The sequence below is a fragment of the Urocitellus parryii genome, chromosome 9 (genome assembly GCF_045843805.1).
Source record: "Urocitellus parryii isolate mUroPar1 chromosome 9, mUroPar1.hap1, whole genome shotgun sequence".
Classification (NCBI taxonomy): Eukaryota; Metazoa; Chordata; class Mammalia; order Rodentia; family Sciuridae; genus Urocitellus; species Urocitellus parryii.
The window spans coordinates 144,333,434-144,358,490 of record NC_135539.1 but is presented as its reverse complement, the minus strand read 5'-3'; the positions used below and the strand labels follow the sequence as shown (position 1 = coordinate 144,358,490).

At 44.9% G+C, this 25,057-nt stretch overlaps 1 protein-coding gene across 1 annotated transcript in view; it reads left to right on the top strand.

Annotated features, from left to right (window-relative positions):
• LOC144256927 (flavin-containing monooxygenase 5-like) overlaps positions 1 to 24,452 on the top strand; it is a 30,014-nt gene extending 5,562 nt beyond the window's left edge. The window contains exons 6-8 of the mRNA XM_077802791.1: positions 19,251 to 19,600; positions 22,490 to 22,562; positions 24,074 to 24,452. Of these exons, the coding sequence (XP_077658917.1) occupies positions 19,251 to 19,600; positions 22,490 to 22,562; positions 24,074 to 24,437 (787 nt within the window). The 3' untranslated portion in view covers positions 24,438 to 24,452. The remainder of the gene's footprint in view (positions 1 to 19,250; positions 19,601 to 22,489; positions 22,563 to 24,073) is intronic.
• Positions 24,453 to 25,057: the final 605 nt, after the last annotated feature.

Sequence of the window (25,057 nt, the reverse complement as noted above, 5' to 3'; positions counted from 1 at the left end):
TTTGAGGCTGTTGTGAGTGGCATTAATTCTTAGAGATCTCATTATTGACATATAGAAAAGCTCCTGAATTTCACAAGGGGCTTCTGTGTCCTGCTGCTCTGGTTCTAAGAGTCTTGAGAGGAGGCTCAGGGTTTCCTGGGGGCGTAATCCTATCAGATGCAACCAGGACAGTGTGGCTTCCCCTTCCCCATGCTGGCCTTCAGTGTCTTTCTCTTACCTAGTCTCAGAGGCTAGAATTTCATGGACTGATGCATAAGAGTGGTGAGAACGCACTCCCTGGGCAGCTCCTGGTTCAGATGAGAGGCTTCCACTTTTCCCATTTGTCATGTGAGGTCTGTCACATGGCAGTGGGATCCTCCAGACCTAATTTGTTCAGGACTTTATCCTAAAGGAATATGAAGTTTATCCAAGGCTTTTCCTGCTTCTGAAGATTCTTCAGTTTTATTTTGACTCTGCTTTGATTCCCTATTACATTTTCAGTTTGTATATATAGAGCGAGCCTTGCATCCCTGGAAGGAAACCCACTTACTGTGATGGAGATCTTTAGACATGCCGCTGACTTCACTTTGCAGCATTTCATTGAGGATATTTTCATCTCAGTTCAACAAGGATGCGGGTTTATACCTTGCTCTCTTTTTCTTTTTGTTGTATCTTTTTCAGCTTTTCACACTAGGATAATCCTGGCTTTGCAGAATTGGAAGAGGTCCTTCCCTCTGTGTCTTAGGAACACTTTGAGGAGCACTGCATTAGTTCTTCTTTAAAAGTTTGGTGAAATTCACAGTGAGTCCCTCCAGTCCTCAGCTTGCTTGTTAGAAGACTTTTTATTACTGCTTCAATCTCAATGCTTCTTATTGATCATTTAAGTTTTTACATCCTCTTCGTCCAATTTTCGAAGGTCTTATGTGCCCAGAAATGTGTGCATTTTTTTGAGATTTTCTGTATATATCATTACTCATAGTTTCCCTGGTAACATTTGAATTCCAGTAGTTATCTGTTGCAATGTCCTCTTTTCACCTCTAATTTTGTTTTGGACGTTCTTCTCTCTGGCTAGTTAAGGGTTTGTCAATTTTGTTGACCTTTTCAAAGAATTCTTTGTTTCATTGATCCTTTGTGTTGTTCTTTTAGTCCCTATTCTATTTATTTCTTCCATGATCTTTATGATTTGTTTCCTTCTACTGACTGTGAGTTTAGTTTGCTCTTTTCCTAGGATCTTGAGATGCACCCTTAGGTTTCTATTGGAGGTATGTTTTAATGCAGGCTCTCATGGCTCCAACCTCCTCTTTGTGCTGCTCTGCTGTTTCCCACAGTTTCTGCTATGGGTTGTGTTTTCATTCAGTTCTGAGAATTTTAAATGATTTTAGTGATCCATTATTCGTTCAAAAGTGTATTATTCCATCTCCATGTGTTTGTATAATTTCTGCAGTCTCTTGCCATTGATTTCCAGTTTTATTACATTATGATTTGATGAGGTATGCAAATTTGTTTCAATTCTTTGTTTAGATAAGACTTCCCTATGGCCTAATATATAATCTGTTTTGAAAAAAGTTTCATGGGTTGACAAAAAAATGTATATTCTGCTGATGTTCGAGGGAATTTTCTGCAGATGTCTGTTAAGTCCATTTGATTTATAGTATAACTTAGATGTTCATTTGCAGTATTGTTTTTTTTGGGGGGGGTGGTGTTGAGGTTTTGTTTTGTTTTGATTTGGTCTGATGATCTGTGGGTGAGAGAGGCGTGTTGGATTCACCCTGTTCTTATTGTCTTGGGCCCTGTCTCTCTCCCTTTATTGTTAATAGTCTTTGTTGATAAGATTGGGAGCCCCAACATATGTTTATAACTGTCACATCTTCTTGATGAACTGCTCCCCTTATCAATATGTAGTAGCTTAAAGCCTGTTTTGTCAGGTATGAGTAGGGTGGTTCCTTTTAGAGTACATTTTCTTGGAATACCATTCTCCATCATCATTTTCAAGGTGTGAACTTTTTTGCTGATGAGGTGAGTTTCTTGCAGAAAGAAGATACAGGCTTTTCTTTTTTAATCTGATCACACAGTCTGCATATTTTAATTGGAGAATTAAGGCCATTTATATTCAGGAAGGTCTTTTTTTCAGTTATAGATAGACTTTATTTTTATGTAGTGCTGAGGATGGAGCCCAGAGCCTCAGACCTGCTAGGCAAGTGCTCTAACACTGAGCCACACCCCAAGCCCATCCAGGGTTATTTTTGAAAGGTATATATTTGTACCTATCGTGTGATTATTTTTCTTTTGGGTGTTTTACATATCCTCTGTTCATTTCTTCATCTCTTATTCTTCTTGGAGCTTGAATTTTTTGTGCATTAGTACTGTTTGATTCTTTACTAATTCTCCTTTGCTAATCTTATTCTTCCAGTGAACTTTACTTCCCCTCTGTGCCTTCATCATTGTCCACTGTCCTTCCTCTTCAGGGTGTATGATCTCCTTAAGTACCTTCTGTAAAGCTGGTTGACTGGTCGCAAGTTGCCTTACCTCGAGCTTCTCGAAGGACTTCATTACTTCCTCTATTCTGGAGGATGTCTTAGCTGAGTATAGTAATCTAAGTGGGCAATTATTTTCTTGAAACACCCTTTGACGTCCTCCTTACCTTTATAATTTCTACTGAGAAATCTGCTGACGTTTATGGAGGAAAAAATGAGTAAACAGTCCCTCCTAGCTGAGGTGCTGGAAACACGGTCTCCAGATGGCAAAGGTTGGAATTCAACAGGTGAGGGAGGGACAGGGAGTGGGTCACAGCTGCTGCTTGCTGGAACTCCTCTCAGGTCTCACAAAACAAGTGGGGCAAAGAGCAGACTGCATTGTACCTTTCTCACTGAAAACATTAAGGGCGTGTTGACCATGCCAAGAGTCGGTTCTCTCCAGTGACTTTAGACTGTGTAACTAGGGGCATGGCACAGGTCAGAGCCACAGCAAGCCCCTCTCACTGAGCGGTTTGGTGGAGTGTGGCTAGCACTAGGAGATACAGTCACTCCCAGGAGAAGGTAGACTGAATGTCCAGGGATGTGACAAATGTCCAAGGTGCAGCAATCACAGAATACCTCTGAGGGGAGAGGAGCAACTGGACCACCTAGTTTTGTGCTGGGATTGCTAGCCTTCATCGCAGCACCTTCGAACGTGCCTCCCACACAAAATAAGTGACAAGTCAGGATCACTGAACCACTGTCCCCTGCACTCCCCTCCCACTGTAAGCCACTTCCCCACCCAGCATAAACTCCTCAGCAAACTTGTGTCAGAGGCACTTCCCAAGCTGTGACTGTCCCTAGGGCCACTGCCTGCAGAGTCAGTGCATCCAAGTGTCCACGGGACCCAAAGAGGTGATGATGTCAAGTTTCCTGGTTCCCACAATAGTTTAGTCCCAAACAATAGGACCTCACAGTGGTTCCCAGCTGTCACCTCTGAGGGTTGGCTGAGAGACGCAAGGAGTCCTGCCCTGAAGCTGCAGTTTCTCAGACTCCAAGAGACCTGCTTCTTTAAGTCTTTAGTCTGCCCAGGACAGCCTTCTACTCTCTTCTACACCAGGCTGTGACCCCTCCTCTTTCATCTTCATCCCCTCAGAAGAACCTTCTTCCCCAAACCAAGCTGCGGAGCCCCCCGCGAACACATTCCATTTCTGGTGCTTCGGTACTCTCTCTCATCTCTGAATCCACCAAGTTTTTTGTTTTGTTTTGTTTTTTAATGTGTGGTATCAACTTCCAGTGCTCAGACTCAGTCCCTTACCTCCAGGAGAGTAACAGCTGTGGTTTTATTCCCATCCTATGGAGGAGCAAACTAGTGTTGGCTCTCTCTTCCACCTTCTTTCTGTTTTCAGAGATTCACTGTTCAAGTCCGTCAGTAGCTCTTTGTAGATCACTGATAAAGATTAATGATGAATTCATGCAGATCTTTATTTGGTATCAAGTAAGTTAAAATTGAAGGATTTTATTCCTGATAAACAGATAAATAGAGTTGGAAAGAATGATCAAGGCTTGCCATCGGAGAAAAATGCCCGTTTATTGAGGAACAGCTCTGCATATTTATAGAGCCAGAGGTGGTTTGACAGTTGGCATGGGGTGCTTTCTGATTGGTGGGTAAGGATCAGGTGAACAAGCAGGGTTAGTCTGATTGGTGGGTAAGGATCATGTGAGCCAGCAGGGCTCACCATTGGATGGCAGGATCATGTGAGCCAGCAGGGCTCACTATTGGACGGCACTTCTTGGAGGATAGGGCAGTTAGTCTTTTGAGCTGGGGCAACTCTTTGTTATTAAATGAGAGTTGGTGTTGACTCATTCTGACTGCTTCATGCTGAAATGGGGTGGGTGAAAGAGAGGAGGGAAGTAAGGAACCCCCACAGCAGGGCAGAGAAGACCGGTATCAACGAAGGTTCCTTGCCACCACAGATCCATGATGACGTCAGTCCATTCGGCTTAGGTCTCGACCGGAGGTATCGTCAGTAGCCAGGAGTTGGTAATTCCTGAGGAGAGGCTGGTAAAAGCTTGATTAGAAATTTTACCCACCTGAGTCTGAATGAAGTTTATGATAAAGGGAAGGAACAGGCCCAGGGAGTTTTTGTTTTTATAGCCCAAATCCAATGGGGTCTCTGGGTCTGCAAGCTGCCTTGTTGGCACAGGGGGGGTTGAGTGTTCAGCCTTGAGAGGGGGCTTGGGCGTTTGGGCTTGAAGCAAACAGGTGATAAAGAAACAGACGGAGGGTTTGAGTGGCCAGGTCATCCTGCAGCTAACTTTGTTTGGCATGACCTGCAGACCAGCCTGACCTGCACCTAACACCCTCAGTTCCACTCTTCCTTCCTAGTCCAATCTAGCCCCCTCCCCTCTCTGTTAAGGCTGCTCTTCAAACTTTCTCCTACCTGGGTGTACCAGCTTGCTTCTCTCTTGGCCTTTCTCGAAGGTGGCCAAGGGAGGAAAGTGGATCATTGTTACTCGATTTCCCTTTGAGAGCAGTCAGCTCTCTCCAGGTTTTATGTGAAACACTTCAACTTTAAATACTGATACTTGAAATTCTTTTTTTTTATTATTTTTTTTATTGGTTGTTCACAACATTACAAAGCTCTTGACATATCATATTTCATACATTAGATTGAAGTGGGTTATGAACTCCCAATTTTACCCCAAATGCAGATTGCAGAATCACGTCGGTTACACATCCACAATTTTACATAATGCCCAATTAGTAATTGTTGTATTCTGCTACTTTTCCTATACCCTACTATCCCCCCTCCCCTCCCCTCCCATCTTCTCTCTCTACCCCATCTATTGTAATTCATTTCTCTCCTTGTTAATTTTCCCATTCCCCTCACAACCTCTTATATGTAATATTGTATAGCAATGAGGGTCTCCCTTCATTTCCATGCAATTTCCCTTTTCTCTCCCTTTCCCTCCCATCTCATGTCTCTGTTTAATGTTAATCTTTTCTTCCTGCTCTTCCTCCCTGCTCTGTTCATAGTTGCTCTCATTATATCAAAGAAGACATTTGGTATTTGTTTTTTAGGGATTGACTAGCTTCACTAAGCATAATCTGCTCTAGTGCCATCCATTTCCCTGCAAATTCTATGATTTTGTCATTTTTTATTGCTGCATAGTACTCCATTGTGTATAGATGCCACATTTTTTTTATCCATTCATCTATTGAAGGGCATCTGGGTTGGTTCCACAGTCTAGCTATTGTGAATTGTGCTGCTATGAACATCGATGTGGCAGCATCCCTGTAGCATGCTCTTTTAAGGTCTTGAGGGAATAGTCCGAGAAGGGCAATAGCAGGGTCAAATGGTGGTTCCATTCCCAGCTTTCCCAGGAATCTCCAAACTGCTTTCCAAATTGGCCGCACCAATTTGTAGTCCCACCAGCAATGTACAAGAGTACCCTTTTCTCCACATCCTCGCCAGCACTTGTTGTTGTTTGACTTCATAGTGGCTGCCAATCTTACTGGAGTGAGATGGTATCTTAGGGTGGTTTTGATTTGCATTTCTCTGACTGCTAGAGATGGTGAGCATTTTTTCATGTACTTGTTGATTGATTGTATATCCTCCTCTGAGAAGTGTCTGTTCAGGTCCTTGGCCCATTTGTTGATTGGGTTATTTGCTATCTTATTGTCTAATTTTTTGAGTTCTTTGTATACTCTGGATATTAGGGGTCTATATGAAGTGTGAGGAGTGAAAATTTGTTCCCAGGATGTAGGCTCCCTATTTACCTCTCTTATTGTTTCTCTTGCTGAGAAAAAACTTTTTAGTTTAAGTAAGTCCCATTTGTTGATTCTTGTTATTAACTCTTGTGCTATGGGTGTCCTATTAAGGAATTTGGAGCCCGACCCCACAATATGTAAATCATAGCCAACTTTTTCTTCTATCAGGCAAAGAGTCTCTGATTTGATATCAAGCTCCTTGATCCATTTTGAGTTAACTTTTGTGCATGGCGAGAGAAAGGGATTCAGTTTCATTTTGTTGCATATGGATTTCCAGTTTTCCCAACACCATTTGTTGAAGATGCTATCCTTCCTCCATTGCATGCTTTTAGCCCCTTTATCAAATATAAGATAGTTGTAACTTTGTGGATTAGTCTCTGTGTCCTCTATTCGATACCATTGGTCCACCCGCCTGTTTTAGTACCAGTACCATGCTGTTTTGGTCACTATTGCTCTGTAGTATAGTTTGAAATCTGGTATTGCTATACCGCCTGATTCACACTTCCTGCTTAGCATTGCTTTTGCTATTCTGGGTCTTTTATTTTTCCATATGAATTTCATGATTGCTTTATCTATTTCTTCAAGAAATGCCTTTGGGATTTTGATTGGCATTGCATTAAACCTATAGAGAACTTTTGGTAATATCGCCATTTTGATGATGTTAGTTCGGCCTATCCATGAACAGGGTATATTTTTCCATCTTCTAAGGTCTTCTTCTACTTCTCTCTTTAGGGTTCTGTAGTTTTCATTGTATAAATCTTTCACCTCTTTTGTTAGGTTGATTCCCAAGTATTTTTTTTTTGAGGATATTGTGAATGGAGTGTTTTTCCTCATTTCCATTTCAGAAGTTTTGTCGCTGATACACAGAAATGCCTTTGATTTGTGCGTGTTGATTTTATATCCTGCCACTTTGCTGAATTCATTTATTAGTTCTAGTAGTTTCTTTGTAGATCCTTTTGGGTCTTCTAGGTATAGAATCATGTCATCTGCAAATAGTGATAATTTAAGTTCTTCTTTTCCTATTGTTATGCCTTTAATTTCCTTTGTCTGTCTAATTGCTCTGGCCAGTGTTTCGAGAACTATATTGAATAGAAGTGGTGATAGAGGGCATCCCTGTCTTGTTCCAGATTTTAGAGGGAATGCCTTTAACTTTTGTCCATTCAGAATGATGCTAGCCTGAGGCTTAGCATAGATTGCTTTTACAATGTCAAGGTAAGTTCCTGTTATCCCTAGTTTTTCTAATGTTTTGAACATAAAGGGGTGCTGTACTTTGTCGAATGCTTTCTCTGCGTCTATCGAGACGATCATATGGTTCTTATCTTTAAGTCTATTGATGTGGTGAATAATATTTATTGATTTACGTATATTGAACCATCCTTGCATCCCAGGGATGAATCCTACTTGATCATGGTGCACAATTTTTTTGATGTGTTTTTGTATTCTATTTGCCAGAATTTTATTGAGGATTTTTGCATCTAGGTTCATTAGAGATATTGGTCTGTAGTTTTCTTTCTTTGAGGTGTCTTTGTCTGGTTTCGGAATCAGGGTGATGTTGGCCTCATAGAATGAATTTGGAAGAGCTCCCTCTTTTTCTATTTCCTGAAATAACTTGAAAAGTATTGGTATTAATTCTTCTTTAAAGGTTTTGTAAAACTCCGCTGTATACCCATCTGGTCCTGGGCTTTTCTTGGTTGGTAGTCTTTTGATGGCTTCTTCAATTTCATCCATTGATATTGGTCTGTTCAAATTGTGTGTATCCTCCTGACTCAGTCTGGGCAAATCATATGACTTAAGAAATTTATCGATGTCTTCACTATCTTCTATTTTATTGGAATATAGGTTTTCAAAATAATTTCTAATTGTCTTCTGTATTTCTGTAGCATCTGTTGTGATATTGCCTTTTTCATCCCGTATGTTAGTAATTTGAGTTTTCTCTCTTCTTCTCTTCGTTAGCATGGCTAAAGGTCTGTCGATCTTATTTATTTTTTCGAAGAACCAACTTTTAGTTTTGTTAATTTTTTCAATAGTTTCTTTTGTTTCAATTTCATTGATTTCCGCTCTGATTTTAATTATTTCTTGCCTTCTGCTACATTTGCTGTTGTTTTGCTCTTCCTTTTCTAGGGCTTTGAGATGAAGTGTGAGCTCATTTATTTGTTGGTTTTTTCTTTTTTTGAGGAATGACCACCAGGCAATAAATTTTCCTCTTAAAACTGCTTTCATTGTGTCCCATAGATTCCGATATGTTGTGTCTGTATTTTCATTTATCTCTAAGAATTTTTTGATTTCCTCCTTTATGTCTTCTGTAACCCATTGATCATTCAGTAACATATTGTTCATTTTCCATGTGATGCAGGATTTTTCCTTCCTTCTTTTATCATTGATTTCCAGTTTCATTCCATTATGATCAGATAAAATGCATGGTATTATCTCCACCCCTTTATATTTACTGAGGGTTGCCCTATGGCATAATATATGGTCTATTTTTGAGAAGGATCCATGTGCTGCTGAGAAAAAAGTATATCCATTTGATGATGGTTGATATATTCTATATATGTCAGTTAAGTCTAGGTTATTGATTGTGGTATTGAGTTCTATAGTTTCTTTATTCAACTTTTGTTTGGAGGATCTGTCCAATGGTGAGAGAGGTGTGTTGAAGTCACCCATAATTATTGTGTTTTCGTCTATTTGATTCCTGAACTTGAGGAGAATTTGTTTTATGAATATCGCAGCGCCATTATTTGGTGCATAAATATTGATAATTGTTATGTCTTGTTGGTGAATGGTTCCTTTTAACAGTATATAGTGTCCTTCTTTATCCCTTTTGATTAACTTAGTCTTGAAGTCGATTTTATTCGATATGAGGATGGCCACCCCTGCTTGCTTACGAGGACCGTGTGCGTGGTATATTTTTTCCCATCCTTTCACCTTCAGCCTGTGTATGTCTTTTCCAATCAGATGTGTCTCCTGAAGGCAGCATATTGTTGGATTTGTTTTTTTAATCCATGATACCAGCCTATGTCGCTTTATTGGAGAGTTTAAGCCATTAACATTCACAGTTACTATTGATATATGGTTTGTACTTCCATCCATGTTTGATTATTTATCCTTTTTTAAAAAAATTTAGTTTGTTTCTCCATGATTATCTTTCCCCTCACCCTCTGTCTTTACCGAGGCACTTCCCTCTGATGGTTTTGGTTATTGTTTTTCATTTCTTCCTCGTGTAGTGTTTTGCTCAAAATGCTTTGCAATGCTGGTTTTCTGGCTGCAAATTCTTTTAACTTTTGTTTATCATGAAAGATTTTTATTTCGTTGTCATACCTGAAGCTTAATTTTGCTGGATACAGAATTCTTGGTTGGCATCCATTGTCTTTCAGTGTTTGAAATACATTGTTCCATGACCTTCTTGCTTTCAGTGTCTGTGATGAAAAATCTGTTGTTAATCTTATTGGTTTACCCCTGAATGTAATCTGTCTCTTTTCTCTTGTAGCTTTTAATATTTTCTCTTTGTTCTGTATATTGGATATCTTCATAACAATGTGTCTTGGCGTTGGTCTACTGTGATTTTGTGTGCTCGGTGTCCTGAATGCATCTTCAATTTGTATATCTGTTTCCTTTTTTATTTCTGGAAAGTTTTCTGTAATTATTTCATTCAGCAGGTTACTCATTCCCTTGGTTTGAATCTCTGTACCTTCTTCTATCCCGATTACTCGTAAATTTGGTTTTTTTATGTTATCCCATAACTCTTGGATGTTTTTCTCGTGATTTTTTACCAGCCTTTCTGAGTTGGCTAGACTCTTTTCAAGATGATATATTTTGTCTTCAGTATCTGACGTTCTGGCTTCTACTTGCTCCACTCTGTTAGTGATACTCCCAATTGAGTTTTTAATTTGGTTTATCATTTCCTTCATTTCTAGAATTATTGTTTGATTATTTTTTATAATCTCTATCTCCTGATAAAGATGCTTAACTTCTTCTTTTATCTGTTTATGTAACTCATTCTCAATGTGTTCTTTTGCTGCTTGAATTTGCTGTCTCGTATCCTCTTTAAGGTTCCATTCCATCTGTCTAAGGTGTTCCTTGAGTTCTTTATATGAACATTTTTCCGATGACTCTAGGTCCTCCTGAATATTTAGGCTGTCCTGCATTGTTTGTACTCCTTTTCTTCCTTGCTTTTTGAAGCTGCTCATGTTACTTCTTGTTCTGTTTGACTGCTGAGTTACTGTTTACTCCTATAAATTTATTTGATGCTTGGGAGGAAAGGTATTAGAAGGGAAGAAGTCACTAAAGAGAATGAGAGTAAGCAGGTAGAATTCAAGGAAGGGGGGATAAGATAATTGAAAAGAAATGAAAAGACAAAAGAAGAAAAAAATAGGAAATAAAAACAAGAAAAAGAAAAAAAAATTTATAAAAAAAAGAATAAAACAAAAATTAAAATTAAAATTGGAAGAAAAAAAATTTTTTTTAAATTGTAAAAAAAAAATTTAAAAAACAAGAAAGAAAAATGAAAATGAAAGAAAACCCCAGATCAAAATCAAAAAAAAAAAGAAAAGAAAAGAAAAAAGAAAAAAAAAAACACTAATAAATGCAGTCTTAGAGTTTGATTAACTTCTCTTCCAGTAGGTGGCGCTGTGCCCACCAGGCCAAGTTTCTCCTGTCAATACGCGGGAACCAATCACTGTGCAGCAGCTCCTCCTCCCAGACTGGGCGAGTCTCCAATCCTGAGTGCCTAGGGCCTCCTCTTGTGTCTAGTCACTTCCCCACTTTTCCTCTAGCCAGGCCCCTCTCACGGGTGCCGCTCACCACAATACTGGGTACACGCCAGGTCTGCTGCTCCCGGGAGCCCTGTTTTCATGGACGATTGGGCACACTCTCCCAGATTGCCTGTCCCTCAGACCCTAAGTTTGTGGAGCTTAGGGCTGAGAATCCTCAGCAAATTTTACTTGCCCTCTGGTAGCCACGCCCCCGGTAGCTGGTGCACGAGACCTCAGCTGTCAGCTCTGGTGGGAGTGGTAGTTCCGCGCCGCGGGTCCCTCGCCACCTCTAATTCCCTCGGTCTGGCTACCGCGCTCACGGGAGAGCTGGGAGGGGCCCTTACGGGAGAGCTGGGAGGGGCCCTTAAGGTTTCCCGATGTGTGGAGAGGGAAGGCTAGGGGATTACACACCTGTAGCCGCAGGATTCAATGAAGTTATCTCCTCCGCCGCAGTCTGATGACGTCAGTTCTCTTCCATGGTGGTATCTCTTGCAAATGGCGACAGTTCGTTTCCCTTTGCAGGGTGACCAATGCAATGGGTGGGTCCTTACTGTCTCTCCCAAACCCTGTTTGAAACCTGTGGCCACCACCTATGAAGGCTCGGTTGCCATTACCTCCGTAGGATCAGAAGGGCCGACCAGTTGTTTCAGCCGGATGGATTAGTGCTGAGTCACAGCTGTTTGTCTGCGGGAAGCAGGCGAATGGGAGCTTGAATTCAGCCGATCCGGGCTCAGTGTGTGTTCTGAGAGGTCCAGATTGATCACTCCAGATCCACGTCAGCTCAGCATTGCTTAGTGATCCTGAGCAAACAGATTTAGGCTGTTTACGACTCCCTATGCCTGCACAGCTGAAGAGGTCAGAGACTTGATCTCTCCGCGCCTGCCGCCATGTTGGAATCCCGTTCTTTGTCTGATACTTGAAATTCTTACGAAACTGGGAGGGCAAACAAAACACACATGTTCCTCCTTAGGCCCAGAAGGCACCTGGTAAAGTGCTCTCTTATGATCACACTTATTCAGTGGTCACCATGCTCTGGACACCTAAGTGGTTTGTCAGACAGACAACACACAATGGTCCCACTACCGGCCAGAATCAAGCAAGTGTGGGGGGGTCTGGCTGGAGGGGGCCCTTAGGGTCACTTGCCTTGAATCTCCAGACATAGGGTGAAGAGAAGACCCAAGAGGGGCCAGAAATGAGTGGGAGCATTGACAAGAGTACTTAATGACAGATGACGATGGTTGGCTCTTCTGATGAAGGTGTAGGAGTGCCGGGCTTAAGCCTGGAAATGTGAATCCATGGGGTAAGTTGGTTATTAGGTAGTTTGAGTTTGGCCGCCAGGGGAGTACACATAATCATGAGCAGGACCCTCCCGTTTGGTTTTAGAGGGGGCTTTTCCCCCAGTGGGTGATAGTTGACCAGGTGTTAGGAGGTAGGATTTGAGAGAGACTGGGGTCAGGAAGGAGCCAGGCTTGATAGCACCAGAGTTCAGAGCGCAGATGGAAGAGGAGGGGCAGGGCATAGGTTTCGGAGATGGGTAGGGGTTCTGTAGGCAGTCCGTGAGGAATGAGGGGACGGCCATACATGAGTTTGAAAGGTGAGAGATTAGAAGGCTTCTTTGGCAAGGCCCTAATGCACAATAAAGCCAAGGGGAGCACCTCTACCCACTCCAGGCTTAATTCCATGGTGAGCTTGGTGAGGGTCTCTTTAAGGGACCGATTGGTCCTTCCAACCTTTCCAGAAGACTGGGGGCGGTAGGGGCAATGGAAATTTCAAGGGAGTGATAGCACGTGAGCCAGCTCCTGAGTTATCTGCGAGGTGAATTCTGGGCCATCGTCTGTTGGGATACAAGTGGGCATCCCAAAACGGGGGATTATGTGAGTAAGCAACAGATCGACCACCATAGAGGCCCGTTTGTTAGAAGTGGGAAAGGCTTCAATCCATCCCAAAAAAGTATCTACCAATGCAAGGAGATATCTTATGTTTTTTATTCGGGGCATGTTGGTGAAATCAATCTGCCATTCTGTAGCCGGGGTATGATGGCGGGCCTGATGAGAAGGGAAAGGTTTAATGGAGTATTGGTATTGGTTCTCTGGCAGATCTGACAAGCGGAAGTGATCTGTTGTAGGAGGGTCTTATCACGTGGGGAAAGGGTGAAAAGGGAGTGAAGGAAAGTAGTGAGACTCTGTGGACTGGAATGGAATAGAGAGTGAGGAACTGGAAGAGTTAACTGTTGGGGATCTTCGGGCCGATCCCTTGTGGTAACCGAGAGTAGCGGAGAGGAGGTAAAGCTCTGTAGGGCGGCTGATGGAGCAGCTTGATCGGCCTTGGAATTCCCCATAGTAGTAAGGGAGGAGTCAGTTTGGGGCCTTGCAATGGATTATTCCCAGTTGGGAAGGCAGCTGGAGGCTCCTAGTAGGCCAGAAATAAGTGTGGAATTAATGACTGCTGTCCCTCTGGTGGTCAATATCCCCTTTCTTTCCAAATGGCTGCGTGGGAGATCAGGATATGGAAGACGTATTACATAGGGAGAGGGTTTTCCCTCCGCTAGCTCACAAGCCCTTGTGGCAGCTCTGAGTTCAGCCTGTTGGTTGGTGGTATTGGGTGGGAGAGGTTTGGCCTCTATGATGGATGAGAGGGAAATGACAGCATACCCCGCCACTTTAACCCCTTCGTGTATAAAGGAGCTACCACCTGAGAACCAGACGAGGTCCGAAGAGGGCAGGGGTCCCTCAGAAATGGTGGCAGGGTAGGGTAAAATCATCTCTAAATCCTCCAGGCATTTGTGGACGGGATCTTGTGAGGGAAAAGATGGGAGCAGGACTGAAAAGACATGGAGGGATTTTCAAGGAGAGACAAGGAGGGATAGAACCCTGGAAGGAGGTGACTGTCTGTAGCCCCTTGTAAGTGAGGAAATCCTTTAATGGTGAGGAGATGAGATGGTTAGCGGGGAGCCAAAGGTAAGCTTGTGTGCTTCTTTCTGGAGGTCATGAGTTGCTGCTGGGGCTCTGAGGCATGGGGGTCAGCCCTGACAGTGGGGTCGAGCTGTTTGGATAGGTAGGCCACTGGTGCAAATGTGGGGCCATATTCCTGACCCAGAACGCCCAGACTTTGTCCCTGTTTTTCATGTACATAGAGGGTGAAGGGACGGGAGAGGTCGGGGAGATGCAGGGCGGGTGCCCAGAGGGGGGCCTTTTTAAAGGGCTTCCCTCCCACTGAGAGTAGGGGTTCATCTTGGGGGCCCTTGGCCAGATTATATAGCGGCCTGGCAAGGAGGGAGAAATTCAAAAGTAATCCAGGCCGTGAAGTACCCAGCCAAACCCAAAAAGGAGGGTCATCTTTGGTCTTTGGTGTAGGTATAGACACAATAAGCTGTTTTCTGCCTACTGTAATGGCCTTTTTCCCTTGAGAGATAGATACCCTAGATACATGCTATTTGGGCCTTTTGTTGAGAGACCCAATTTCCCTTTAAGGCCAAGAAATTAAGTAGGAGAACTGTGCCATCTGTTGAGCGCCCTTTGGACTGGCTAGAAGAATTTGTTTGCAAGGGGTGCAGAGAGCAGGATTGGATCGGAGCAAGAAGAAAGCCTGGAAGAGATCCCTTAGAATGGAGGGATCCAGGGACCCAAAAAGGGGCCATCTGCTTTGGTTGTCTAAGGGATAAGAGGGCCAGGCCTGGGTGCTATATTTGATCCAAGAGGCATTGTAGGGGAGAGTCGACAGGCAGAGAGGACACATTACCCATGTAAGGAGGAGGGAAGAGGATGCAATTGTGGTAAGAGAGAAGGAGGAAACTTATTCATTGGCAAAAGGGGCGTCCCCGCTAGAGCCAAAAAATCAGGAGTGCCTAAGTGGCAGGTTCGAGCTACAGAGATTTGGTCGTCACCGAATCCTGACAGTCGAAGCTCTCGTCCTGGACGGAGCTGGACCAGTGGGAGACCTTGGCCAAGGCTTTTGGAACCCCTCCTGGAGAGGCCGGATACTCCCAGGGCTGGAAAGAGGGGAGAGGAAGGGGAGGGTAAGCATCTCTCTAGCGGCTGAGTCTTAAAGGTGAGAGGACTAGGACTTTAGGAATCTGCCCAAGGAAGGAGTCCCTGAGGGCCACCGTAGTGTTAAAGGCTGTGTTGGGGTGCTTTCCTCCCCGCAGGTGAGCAAAGAGATTTGCCAAATGAAAATCAACATATTGCAAGACGGTGGATTCGGGGCACTGGGGGTAAAAAGATTGGAGGTCGGAGACCAAGGTTTATCCAAAGAGGTGTGGACTATCTCGAAGTCCCTGAGGCAGGACAGTCCAGGTTAAAGGCAAAAAGAGTTCCTTTAAATCTATGACCGAGAAGTGGGTGACAGTGTGGAGGATCTGAGACAGCAGGGTGTATGGGATGGGAACCAAAGGATGTATGGGCCTAAGGGAGGTGTTGATGAGTAGTCAATAGGACCCTTTGGGCTTTTATACTGCTAGTATGTGAGTAAGGGGAATGAACAGAATGGAGGTACCCCTTGCTATGAAGGTCCTGAATAATAGGTTGTAGGCCCAGAAGAGCTTTTGTGCACAGTAGGTATTGAGCCTGATTGGGGAAGCTGTTGGGATCTTTGAGATGAATGTTAGCTGGTGGGCAGGAAACTGTGGAGAGGGTGTGGGTATTCCATACAATCAGGTCAACCAGGTTAGTATGGTATTTCATGTCAGTCTCACAAGTGGAGCAGAATGGCCAGTTTTCTGCCAAAAGAGCGAGAAAAGATGAACAGGCCAATTATGGGGCCTGACTGATGCCAGGAGCCTGTATATTGATTGTTGTATTGAATTTAGAGGGAATATCTCAGCCGAGCACAGGAACTTGACATTGGGGCATAACTAGGAATGTCTGAGGTTGGGAAGTTGTCTATGGAACAGAGTAATAGGGGAGTCTTTCTTGGATAGATGGTCTTTCCTCCTACCCCGACAATAGGAGAGGTGGACGGCACTGTTTGCCCCCAGAGTTCTGTCAGGACAGAGAAGGTAGCCCTGGTGTCAAGGAAAAAGTCAACCTTGCGTCCATCCACCTGAATCCGCACCCTGGGTTCCTGTCTATTGATCATTACAGCCGGGGACAATTGCCATGCCCAGAAGATCAGAGGGTTCCCTGGCCATAGCCCTCCTACGGGATCTAGGACAGTGAGAGGCCAATGACCTTGTTGTTGACACTTAGGGCACGGGGTATACAGAGTGCATGGTGTGGGGCATGCCTTGGCCCAATGTCCCTCCTTGCCACACTTGCAGCAGGCACCCAGGGGGATTTTCAGTGATGGGCAGCAACCCAAGGAAGCACCCTGCAGGGCCTGGGAGAGCATAAAAACCTTAAAGGTTACCACCAAGAGCTCAGTCTGGGGGCTGGCAGGGCCTTGTTCAAGCTTTTCTAGTTTGGCCCAGATGTTGGGGTAGCTCTGCTAGAGGAAATATGTCATAAGAACATGATGGCCATCTGGGGTTTCGGGATCTAGGTTACTGCTAAAGGGCTTTCGTAAGCCGATCCAGAAATTCCGATGGGGTCTCTTGTAATTTTTGGAAATTGACGGCCTTAAGTGCCACTTTTTTGAGCCCAGCAATAACACATGCAGAGAACTGGTCCCTACTCTGTATGCCAGCTTGTGTATTATAATCCCAGGCGGGAGTTTGATCCTGGGCAGCAAGTGGCCCCAGAGGGTGATTGGGATTAACTCAGTGAGTCTCATCTGCATGGGCTCTGGCAAGTTCCCAGACTCTGGTACTTTCCTCAGGAAGAAGAGTATTAGCCAATAACATATAAGTGATGCTCTAAGCCTGGAGGGCCCTTTTGAAACTCTCTTTTGTGGTGAATGAGCCCAACCTTTGCTCGAGTTGCATGGGTCATTCATAGAGAACGGGACATGTACCTGGATATCTTTTTTAGATAGATGGTCTTTCTTCCTGAGGGATAATGCCCTCAGATCCAGCAACCTCTCTTTAGGGTGCCATGGTTTGTGGGACTAGGGGCAGGACTTAGTTTGGGGGGAACTAAAGGTGTTGGCCAAGTCAGGGGGAGCACCTGAGGGGGTGGATGGAGCCAATGGGGGAGTTCGGTAGGCAGGGGGTTCTTCTGCCGGATAGGTAGGGGTGAGAATGAAGAAGAGAAAAAGCCTCAACATAGGGGATCTCATTCCACTTTTTCCAGCACTCACAGAAGTTAAACAGATCTCTGAGAATTGTGGGATCTAAGGGATCCTCCTGGGGGCCATTGACTTTGATTGTCTAATTGGTAGTAAGGCCAGTCGTGTGTGCAGAATTTAATAAGGGGGAGTATGCAGGAAGGGAAGAAAGGCCCCTGTAGGTCAGGAGAGGGAAAAGGGGGGTTAAGAGAGAGGTGGGGGGGGAGTGCCTATTCTTCCACACCTCAGGACCTCCCGCTCATGAACCGGGCTCCAGAGAGTCCACCGTGACTGTGAAGGTCCTGGTGGGGTGCGTTCTCTCCTCCAGTTTGGGTGTCAGAGGTTTGCCGGACGATCACGGTCAAAGCCCCTGCGTAGCCCATCTGAAGTTGGTTACCCAATAGGGAAACTCACCTACTGAAGAGCTGCTGTTGTGTGAGTAGCGGCAGCGCTCGAAAGAGTGGACGAGGATGGCGAGCCTTGGGGGAGGGGGCCCTCGAGCAGCGAGGCATTCCTCATCCCGGGTTTCGGCACCAATGAAAGAACGAAAAAGACTCGTCGTAGGAGAAAAATACCCATTTATTGAGGAACAGCTCTGCATATTTATAGAGCTGGGGCGGTTTGACAGATGGCATGGGGTGCTTTCTGATTGGTGGGTAAGGATCAGGTGAGCCAGCAGGGCTCACCACTGGACGGCAGGATCCGGTGAGTCAGCAGGGCTCACCACTGGATGGTTCTTCTTGGGAGATGGGGAAGATGGTCTTTGGAGCCGGGACGACTCCCAACAGAGTTCATGTTTATTATCACATACTTAGCACAATCTCATCTGGTTGTTGAGCCATCATTCTAATTATAGATTAGGAAACCAAAGATGAAATGTTTCCTGCCTTTTCCAAGATTTCACAGCTGTTATGTGGCAGGATCAATGCAGAGGCAAAATCCTGTGTCTGAAATCAAGTCTTTTTTCTTTTATTTATTTATATATTTATTTATTCTAATTAGGTACATATGACAGCAGAATGCATTTTGATTCATTGAACACAAATGGAGGACAACTTTTCCTTTCTCTGGTTGTACATGATATAGAGTGGTACCACATGTACAGCCATACACAAACCTAGAGTAATGATGTCCATCTCATTACCACCATACTTCCTGTCCCCAAGTCCCCGCCCCTCTCCAGTCCTCCCCTTTGCTCAATCAAAATTCCTCCAGTCTTCTCATGCCCACCCCCTTTATGGATCGGCATGTGGGCTCACTCAGTCCCACCGAAGCTGAGGAAAGGTGTGGCGGCAGGGTGGAAAAGAGACCTCTGGACATCCGTTTCAGAGAACTGTACCACAATCTTATCGCAGAGGCAATACTTTTATGCATAGTCTGTTACTGGGAAAATTTAGCCAAGGGTCATAATAATCCAGAGATCTAGCAACACACAAGAAGCAATGAAGGGGCTAAAAGGTCAGCGGCAAAAAAAGCAGGAAGAAGGGAACATGCTGTACACCTGAGGGTGGCCAGGCTACCATGGTGACGGGGCTGGTAGCATTCGGTGTTCCAAACCACAAGTATCCGGACTCAGTGTGCCGAGCCCTCACATAGGCAACATAGGCTGCTTTCCAGCTCAAGGGCCCAAAATCAGCTTTTGGGTTTTAGGGGGCTTAATATCTTTGCGTAAGATGATATTTCCAAATCCATCCATTTTCCTGCAAATGCCATAATTTTATTCTCTTTTAATGCTGAGTAATATTCCATTGAGTATATATACCACAGTTTCTTTCTCCACTCATCCATTGAGGATTATTCAGGTTGGTTTCACACTTTGGCTATTGTAAATTCAGATGCTGTAAACACTGATGTAGCTGTGTCCCCTATAGTACACATTTTTAAGTCCTTTGGGTAAAGAGATTCCTCAGAAAACTTGAAACAGAACCATAATTTGAACCAGCTCTCTCACTCCTCAGTCTTTACCCAAAGGAATTAAAATCAGCATACTATGGTGAAATCAAGTTCTTAACCAATAAACTCTATTACCTTTCAGGACATATCAATCAATAGCATAAAATAGAGATACTAGGGTGCATTTGAGATCATTTACCACAACTTCTTTATAAGCAAAATTCATGCATAATTCTTCATATTACATTCCCCATAATGCAGATTTCTCAGCGATCAGTATACTTTTGCTGACGACCTGCCAAATCACATAATCACAGGAAGAGTGCGGATGAAACCAAATGTGAAGGAGTTCACTGAGACGTCCGCCATCTTTGAGGATGGCACTGAAGAGAAGGTTGACACTGTCCTCTTTGCCACAGGATACACCTGCTCTTTCCCCTTCTTGGAGGATGACTTAGCAATCCTGGAGAGCCAGCATTGCACCTATAAGTTTGTCTTCCCTCCTCAGCTGGAGAAGCCAACGCTGGCTTTCATTGGCCTCCTGCAGCCCGCAGGGGCCCTGATCCCCACAGCAGAACTCCAGAGCCGATGGGTTGTGCGCGTGTTCCAAGGTAGGCCCGCTCTCCTGGGTGAGCAGCCGGGGTTCCTAATTATGCATGAATGGCAAGGCACCCGGAGCCCCTCTGTCCAATTTACCTTCTACCACAGCACCCCAGATTTCACCATTAGAGATTCATGGCCTTTGGACTCTCTGGAAGCTTTACTTTGATTTGCTAAGAGAATTCTGTAAAGAGGAAAGTAACCAAATAATAACAATAGAAAACATGTAAAACTGTCATCAGGCTACATTTGAGTACTGGATATCCATTCACTTAGTTCTTTTCAGTAGAAAGTTGATTTAAGGGAGAGCATTATGGAAGCAGAAACTGGCCAGGGCAGAAGGCCAGCAGGGAGACCCTACCTGTGAGCAGAATGCAGAAGGGTAGGGAAGTCACTGTATGTTTCAGGTAACCTCCAAATACCTGGCTCTTATTCTGGCTCACTTCCCGAGTCCTTACCCAGGCTGATGCCTCTGAACCCAACAACCCTGGGACCAGACAGAAACCAGGCTCCACTGGCAGAGTGGCATGACAGCTTCTGAGAGCCAGAGAAGCTGGCTGAATCACATGTGGCCCCTTCCCTCGAATCCCCAAATAACTTTGATATCTTCCCCATGCTCCGAAGAATGAGAAGTCAGGGTTCCATCTTCTCAGGACATGTCTTCCCTGATGGGTCACCATGGGCATACAGAGTGGCTGCCCTCACTGAATCCTCTGCCTTCTGAGCCATACACTTGCCAGTTGGGTGAGTCAGGAAGCTGTCTAGTGCCTGCTTTTCACTGCATGAGGCAGGAATGTGATCCAGGTGGCCTGTGATCCTTCTCTGTCTAACCTCATTTCCTGCATGAGGATGTGTGATCTGGACACATATACTCACAACTTGTCCATGCCATGCCGATGGCCACTGAGGATGACTAGAAACAATGATGCCATCAACAACCTAACACCTGTGATTAGTTGAGCATGTGCGACTCTTGGGGACTTACCTAGAAGGAAAACTGATGCTCCACAAGTTGTGCACATGTGAAACAGCTTTTAATGAGAGATGCGGATCCATTTCCCAAGTCTGCGCATGCGCGTACGCTGCATCCTCTGAAGTCTGTGTTATAGGACACTCCGTGGCACTCATGAGGAGATCACATTTCTGTGCTACGTCTGTGGCCCCCGAGGGTTTGGAGAGAGCCCAGGTAAACGGGGTTCCAGCACCATGTGGCCAGCAGCCTTGCTCTTCCTGGACGTGCATGGGAGCTGGCCGTGGTACCTACCACCTGCCTTTCACAGGATGCTTCTTGACCTGGGTCTCCAGCTGTCCACCCAGGGGGCAGGGAGGCACACACAAGACACCCCTACGTGATGGCAGACCCCCATGGCTCCAACCTGACTGGCATCCAGTTTATACCACCTGACGCTGCTCTGGTGCTGGGAACCCAGTGTTGTTTGCTGTTTGGAACCTAGGACAACCAGGCCTGGGTGGCCCCTCGCTCCTCTGAGAGATGTTCAAAGACTTACCACTTACACTTCCTGGCAGAGGGCGGAGGAGGGAAGCCTGCAGTTTGTGTGCAGGTCACCGCAGACCGGACGCACAGTAGGACTCTTTAGAGTTGGTGGGACCCAGCAGTGAATAGGAAGGAACGGGGTGACTGCAGGCCAATGCCTAAGGGTGCCCTTAGAGGAGGCAGGGGGAGCACAGAGCCCAGACTGCGAGTGGGAGGAGCCTATAGGTCCCTGGTCTGCCTGCCCTGGGTGGAGCTGCTTGCTTCAGTGGCTCCCTTCAGTGACTGAGCGGCAACCTCACCTGCTGTCCCTGTGACCCTGAGGAGGCGCAAAGCATGTGGTTTAGAAGTCAGCGCACCTGCTTCTCCTGTGCTGTCCCCATTCCCTGTCTCCTCCTGACCTGACCTGCACTTCCTCACGCCTCCTCTCCCCCACGTATACACCACCTTTCACTTTAGCCACTTGTTTCCTTATAAAATGCAGCAGCTACTGTTGGTCCTGGGAGATTCTGCCTCAGCGTATGTTTGTGAATACACATAAGAGCTGACATTTTTCCAATGCCTCTGGGGACTCAGAAAACTTTTTTTTAAGACATGAGCCCAAGGTAAGGATCTTTTCAGACAGACCTGCCTCAGAAGCTGGTCACAGTAGAGTTTGAGGATCTCTGGAAGTTAAAAGTGACCCAGCAATCTCATACTGGGTGTATATCCTTCAAGGAAATGAAATCAACATGTCAAAAAGACCCCTGCATCCTGTGTTTATCACAGCACTGCTTACAATACCAGGATAAGGAAGTAGTCTTGAGCACAATAAATCAGACCCAGAAAGACACCCATGGAATGCTCTCTCATGAGAGGCACCTCAGAGGTGATCCCACAGAGGCTGGGAGATGAGTAGTGGTGGAGACTAAAGAGCCCGTGAAGGGCTGCACCCGGATAGGAGAGGAGCTCTGGTGCTCTGTGGCACGCCAGGCAACTGCAGTTGACAAGATGCTCTGTCAGTCTCAAAGTAGTGGAGAGAGACCTTCAAAGCACCCACCTTAAAGAAATGCCAAAGATGACAGTGACGCTTACCCTAACTTCCCTGCATCGAGGACCCCGCACACACGGATGCAAACCTCACACTTTAGCTCCTAAATCTGGGCAAACATCATGTGTCAACCACAAGCCACATGTTTGGGGGAATTCTTAGCATTCAAGAACTTTCACTGTGTATTGCAACTGAGAACCACTCAACAGCCTGCGTCTCCTGGGGAAAGCTGACTCCATGCAGCCCGCTCCTGAGAATGCCAGGAGGGAAGTTCACAGGGGCTCCCTACGACCTGATTATGACAACTCTCCTCTTGGAAAACCTCTTTGTTTACTCCTCTCCCAGCCCTCCTTACATTTCTCTCTTGCTTTGTCTTAGGACTGAAAAACTTGCCCTCAGAGGCTGACATGCTGGCTGAGATCCACAGAAGGAAAAGGAGAATGGCCAAAGAGTAAGCACACCATCCCTGGCTAAAGGACACCAAACTCCTTCTGCAGGTCCTATTGGACCTTTGTTTTTGAACCAGGCACCTTAACAAGACCCCTAAGACAATTCTAGCTCTGTGACATTATGGTGACAATGCACATGGGGACAGGAGTGAAAAGCCTGGCTAGAACACCAGTCTCACTGGTGAACACACAGGATCTCCAGTCCCTGCAGTGAGAGGCCTCTACAGTGAAGACCAGAACACGCAGACCAGCCTGTGCTCACTGCCAGAAGCAAGTCAGAAAAACAAAGGAGAAATAATCTGTTCAGAATACAGAAAACACAACACACTCCTCAAGACACAATCAAGACTAGTTCAGCGGGGCTGGGGTTGTGGCTCAGTGGTAGGGCGTTTGCCGGACACCTGTGAGGCACTGGGTTCGATTTTCAGCACCACATATAAATAAATGAATTAAATTAAGGTTCATTGACAACTAAATATATTTAAAGAGAGAGAGAGAGAGAAAGAGAGAGAGAGAGAGAGAGAGAGAGAGAGAGAGAGAGAGAGAGAGAGAGAGAGAGAGAGAGAAGCTCAGGAACAGGCGCACTTACTTCAGTGTGGTAAAGACCTACTCTGAGTGCTTTGCAATAAACCTATGCTCACTCGGGAACTTTGGAGATGATCAGGTGCCCTTCTTACCATTACCTAACTAGACCCACAGTACAGGCCATACAACTAAACAGGACATGTAAATGCCATTTTTGTCTACTTGAGTCTATTGTTGGTTGTTTATATTTTCATTGCTGGAAAAAATGAATTTCCTTTCTGGATTTTGGTTATAGCTTCCTGTATATTCATTTGTAATCAGAACTTGATCTTTTACTATTTTGTCAGTTATAATAGATATTTATGATTTTAGATTTGATATATAGACTAAAAAATTTTGACTAGATGATTAATTCACATTTTTATGATTTGTTTCTTCAATAGAAATTAATATCTTCCAAAATTTGAAAAGTTTTGGTACTTTTAAAATAGTCTTTAATAGTTTTTATCACATATCCCCAAAAATACCTTACCAGCATAGTTTTTTGGTTGGTTTTGTTTTTTGCTACTAGGAATTGATCCCAGTGGCACTTAACCACTGAGCCATATCCCCAGCCTTTATTTTTTTTTTTTTGTATTTTATTTGAAGACAGGGTCTCACTGAGTTGCTTAGGGCCTCACTAAATTGCTGGGGCTGGGTTTGTACTCATGACCTCCAGCCTCAGCCTCTGAGCTGCTGGGATTACAGGCATGCACCACCATACCTGGCTACCAGCATAGTTTTTAATGTCCAAAGTCTGAAACAGTTTGCAATTGTTCAGTGCTCAAGGATATAGTTACTGTACAGAATCAATACATGGAAACATGCATTAAGAGATTTAAGAAAAGTGTTTTAAGAAATAAGTAGAAACGAAGTTCCCTGGAAACTCAGGGGACAATATGGACTCAAATATGACATAGGGCTTCCAACATTGTCCTTCTTATTCCAGGTTTGTGGAGAACCCAAGAGATGCATCTCGAGTGAACTACATCGACTACATGGATGAGATTGCTGCTGAGCTAGGCGTCAAACCCAACCTGCTCTCCCTCTTCCTCTGGGATGCCAAGCTAGCCAGAGAGGTTTTCTATGGGCCCTGCACCCCATACCAGTACCGCCTACAGGGGCCCGGCAAGTGGACCGGGGCCCGGGCAGCCATCCTCACCCAGAGAGCCCGGATCCTCAAGCCCCTGAGAACACGTGTGCTCCAGCACTCTGGCTCCCGTTCCTCTAGGTGGCTTTGGGTCACAAGTGTCTGTGCTGTCATCTTTCTCTCTGCTTCCATGGTCATCATCTTGCAGATGACCGGTCATTAAGCTCGAGTGGACACAGATGGGCCTGAAACCAGAGAAAAACAAAATCATATAGATTTGAATTGTAGCAAAGAAAATCGATTAATTATATGTACACTGGGGCCAATTGGTTACATGGGGAAAGAGTTTTATCACATATGCCCATTTAAATCAGAACCAAATAACTCCAGTAATGATTTCCCGAGGTGCTCTTGTGAGGAGGTATTTGTAAAAGGCATAGCTTATTTCTGCTTTTCCAGAATCTATCTGACTTGCCTGACAAGCTCACACACAATGTGGCAGCAGTGCGTGTTAAACTGTGGGGTCAGTGAACAAACAAGGGTACAGAAAGCAGCGAACCAAGCGTGGGTTCAAAATGGCACTCTCGTCTCAGAGCATCTCCTCACACATACCCCGAGTTCCACAGAGACTATCTCTTCAGTGGGAAACGTAACGGCTAACCTGTCACCAGCTGATGGAACAGCACTAGCAATGGGATACCAACCTGAAATTTGGCAAGTGCAGCGGGATGCAGTGAGAACATCACCTATCTGGTGTTTTTGCTAAAAATGTTTAACTTCAGCTAAATCACGAGGAGCACTGAGAGAAATGAAGAAAGGGCTCCATGCACAAGACATCTTACA